At 44.7% G+C, this 4,433-nt stretch overlaps 1 protein-coding gene across 1 annotated transcript; it reads left to right on the top strand.

The window, feature by feature from the left end:
* The first annotated feature begins 566 nt into the window (after nt 1-566).
* LOC121026417 (olfactory receptor 49-like) lies at nt 567-4,418 on the top strand. The gene is made up of 2 exons (XM_040469279.1): nt 567-959; nt 2,797-4,418. The coding sequence occupies exon 2, from the start codon at nt 2,837-2,839 to the stop codon at nt 3,812-3,814; it is 978 nt and encodes a 325-aa protein (XP_040325213.1). The 5' UTR covers nt 567-959; nt 2,797-2,836; the 3' UTR covers nt 3,815-4,418.
* The last annotated feature ends 15 nt before the right edge of the window (nt 4,419-4,433 follow it).

Below are 4,433 nucleotides of genomic sequence, written 5' to 3'. Positions count from 1 at the left end.
CTGGTGTGTAGACCAGTACTTGCCACACAATAAGCACTCAACAAATATTTGTTGAGTGTTTTCATAATTGCACTTCTTTGTTATCATTAAACTTCATTAGGAGTTTTGAGTTTCTCAGCCAGAGCAAAGGAAACTCTCACTCTCAAAGTTGAAGAAAGTTAGAGGTAAGGGACCTCCTCAGGTCCCTATTACCACGGATGGTAATGAATCTCAGGGGGAAGCACAGCTCCATCCTACAAGAGAAGAGGGAGACACTCTAGACCGGCTAAGTTCGAGCTGTGTACCCTGTATATCTCTGAGTTCCATGGAGACCAAACAGAACCTCAGGCAGCCCAGGCCCGATGCCAGCTCCACAGAGACAAGGAGTCTGCCACTAATAGGTTACCCCAGAATCCTTTATGGGCACCATGCCCCTGGAAGGGCATGTACCATTCTGCCTAGAAACCTCTTGAGCCCAACTGAAAATGAGTCATATGAGTCTCAACATTGATGTCTGTCTCTGCCTTAGTTTAGGAGAGATGGGTGAATAATTGATTATGTTTCTACATCCATTTCCCCAAGAAAGTGGTCCAGCAGAGATGCTATGATGGGGCAGAATCAACAGAAACTTCCTGAAAAACTGGTGACCCCAGAAGTTCTGGGGAACGCCCAGAGATGAGCTATCTGGGGATGTTGGTGACCAAGGAGTCACGGAACATTTCTTAAGGAAGACTGGTTGTTGGAAACATGGAGGTTTGGGACACGTGCGGTACAAAGAGGACAGGGCCCGCCTATGTCCATGACCTTCCGACCATGTTATAGCTCTGGAGCTTCCTTCATTTTGAATCCCTGGGGGATCCCCCAAGAAACATAGTCCTTGGGCAACATTGCAGAGCCAGGAGCTTCCTCTGAAAACCAGGAGTCTCCATCTTCACAACTGCCTTGAAGACAATAGAACACCTCACCTGGCAGCTAGTGAGGTAACCTGCATGGGTGCAATTTTTGGAGTGGGGGAAGGGGAATCCGACTGCTCTGGACACCCTGCCCAGAAACCTGTCACGTGTTTAAGGTGCCACAGGCAGGCTACTCTGACCACAGGCAGGCCAGCTGACCTCTTTGATTCTTTTCATCATTCTCACTATCCTGACCCAGGTCCAGCTCATGAGTCCCAGAATCTCTAAAGCTTTTGTTTACCGTTTTCATGGACAGCCATTGGTTTCCCCTTTGTCTCTCCTGAAACGTTCTGCCCAACTCTTAACACAAATGGGCTGACGGTGCTGGTTCCTCTCATGAGTTTGAACTTGTTATTTCATAAGCAAACATTACAATAATTAAAAGAGGAAAGAAAAAATCACCCACGATCCTCCCATCCTGATTGGCAATCATGTTCCTTTTCCCAGGTTCTCATCCAGTCCTTCTCCATGAAAATACATATGTCACATAGCTATAATGTCGTATGTTATCACTTTTCTGATGCAATCTGATCACATTGGGTCCTGCTCCTGTCTTGGATGGAGTCACCTCCTCCCTACAGAAGCTCGCCTCAACCTATCATTTCTATGAAGAACAACCAATGACAAGCTTGTGTAGTTCTGTATCCAGATCTCTAAGGACAATATTAAGTAATGTAAAACAGAGAAGTGACAATCACTTAAAACAAAGATATACACTCTCCAAATTTGAAATTGAAATTGACTGATGAACAATCTTGAATATCACTGTTAATTGTTACGATTCTTTGTTATCATTATTAGGATATTATCCCAAAAAATTAAGCATGATGCCTCATCTGCGAATATATGCTCTCTCCCACACTATGTATCAGTTTCATAGCACATGCATCCTTTGAAAAGTATCAGCCAAATAATAGATTAACAAAATGTTTATAATAACGTGACGCTAATATGTCAGAAGGAAAGAGGTACAAAATACATAATCTATGAGCATGGTATGTAAAGCAATAAACACTGTTATTAAACACTAAGAATGAAAAAAATACAGTAGAAGTAAATCAAAATCTGGCTAAAAATGTCTCTATGGGGCTACATGTGAAATTTTTGCTCCGTTTCCTATGGATTTTCTATGTTTCCTAAGCTTTCCACAATGAGCTGATAATATCTTTGTATTTTTTAAACAGTTTGTTTCAGTACATATTGCCCAAGTCACGGTATCTTTTCTCCAATTTTACTCTGATTTCCTCTTATTATCATCCCACTAGAGTTTCAGTCACAAAGGAGGAAATGAACATACCTAACATTATGTGAGTGCTTGCTCTGTGGCTAGCCTTGTGCTAAGTGTTGGAAATGCATTATTTATTTAAGTTGTGGGAGAACTTTTTACAAAGGTGCTCTTACTGTTCCCACCAAGGAAACAGTTTTGGTTAGGTAGATAACGGTCCCAGACTTGTTGGTGAATGATGGAGCTCAGGTGCAACCACCATCTCTAACTTCAATGCCTTCTGTAACAAGCTATAGGGTAAGTATTCCACCAATGCTTTCTATCAAGGTCTGTGATACATCGGGTACAGGATTTACAGTGGCATACATTTTAATACACTTGAGAGACCCCCTGTAGCGGTGGGATGAATATGAGAAAAGAATGAAAGGAGTTTAATACGGAGTTTCCTAATAGAAACAGAGAAATGGGAAAACTTTTCCCAAGGACTCCCCCAAAATTGATTTACGTTAGGTCAAAGTATGTGTGACTTGATGCTAACTCCATGAGATCTGGACAACCAGCCTGAGGAGGGAGACAAAGGGACTCAGAGATCAAAGAATTAAAGGACTCCTTCAGCTCTGAATCCCTCTTTCCTTTCAGTTCCAAGTGTCCTTGGGTCGCCAGAGCATCCCTCCTCCTGATGCTGCACACCTCTGATTGGCCACCCTCAGCAGAGGTCAGAGCAGCCATGAGGAACCACACCTCTGTCACCGAGTTTGTCCTGCTGGGACTCTCAGATGCCTGTGAGTTGCAGATGCTCATCTTCCTGGGGCTGCTCCTGACCTACCTCCTCACTCTGCTGGGGAATCTCCTCATCGTGGGCATCACCCTCGTGGACAGGCGCCTCCACACCCCCATGTACTACTTCCTCCGCAACTTTGCTGTCCTGGAGATCTGGTTCACCTCGGTCATCTTCCCCAAGATGCTGACCAACATCCTGACTGGATACAAGACCATCACTCTCCCAGGCTGTTTCCTACAAAGTTTCCTCTATTTCTCCCTGGGCACCACAGAGTTCTTCCTTCTGGCAGTGATGTCCTTTGACAGGTATGTGGCCATATGTAACCCCTTGCGTTATGCAACCATCATGAGCAGAAGGGTCTGTATAGAGCTGGTTCTTTGTTCATGGATGGCAGGATTCCTTCTCATTGTCTTTCCAAGTTCCATCACTTTTCAGCAGCCATTTTGTGGCCCCAACGTCATTAACCATTTCTTTTGTGACAACTTTCCACTCCTGGAACTCATATGTGCAGACACAAGTCTGATAGAGCTTCTGGGTTTTATTGCGGCCAACCTCAGTTTGCTGGGCACTCTGTCCGTGACGGCCACCTGCTACGGCCACATCCTCCACACCATCCTGCGCATCCCCTCGGCCAAGGAGAGACAGAAAGCCTTCTCAACCTGCTCCTCCCACATCATTGTTGTGTCTCTCTTCTATGGCAGCTGCATCTTCATGTACATCCGGTCAGGCAAGGGAAATGAGGGGGAGGACAGGAACAAGGTGGTGGCCTTGCTCAACACCGTGGTGACCCCGATGCTCAATCCCTTCATCTACACCCTGCGGAACAAGCAGGTGAAGCAGGTGTTTAAGGAGCAGGTAAACAAGCTCTTCTTATAAACCTGTGGAATTAAGAGGCTGAAACTAATATTCCCAGGAAGGCTAACACGATTCAGGACCCTGCCAGAAATGGAGACTTTCCCACTTAGAAAATTCTCTGCTGCCATGTTTCTGGGGTGCCAGTCACTATGCAACTCAGCATAACCTCATAAGCTCTCTAGATCCCCAAAGCATTTTTATTAATGATCAGATTTGAATTTTTCTCTTCATTCCATCTGTGTCTGCCTGGCTTCCCAACAGAATACAAAGAGCTCTTTGGGAGCAGGTCCCAGCTCTGTAATTCACCACAAGCCTCAAGCACCAACCCATTGTCATTGACCATATAAATACTCAATAAGTACTTGCACCCTAACTGGTTCTTTGGGATCTGTTGCTCCAACACCCTCAGAGGAGAGGGTGCTAACAGTTCTCTGTTAGCACTGCCCTCATTTCACACTTGTGCTCCTCTCACAGTAATACATCAGCAAGAACTCAACAGAGGACTAAGCCCAATTGCTTATTATTTTGTACACAAAGTTCTTATGCTTTTTTTTAATTAAAATTGATAGAAATTCCTCGTTCCTATCGATAACAGCTCTCCTACCTACTGGTTGGTTACTTCTCTGAGCCTCAGTCTTCC

This window comes from Herpailurus yagouaroundi, unplaced genomic scaffold (assembly GCF_014898765.1).
Source record: "Herpailurus yagouaroundi ecotype Mexico unplaced genomic scaffold, PumYag 97506, whole genome shotgun sequence".
NCBI lineage: Eukaryota > Metazoa > Chordata > Mammalia > Carnivora > Felidae > Herpailurus > Herpailurus yagouaroundi.
Note: the sequence above shows the minus strand (reverse complement) of the source record. Positions and strands in the feature narration are given on the sequence as shown.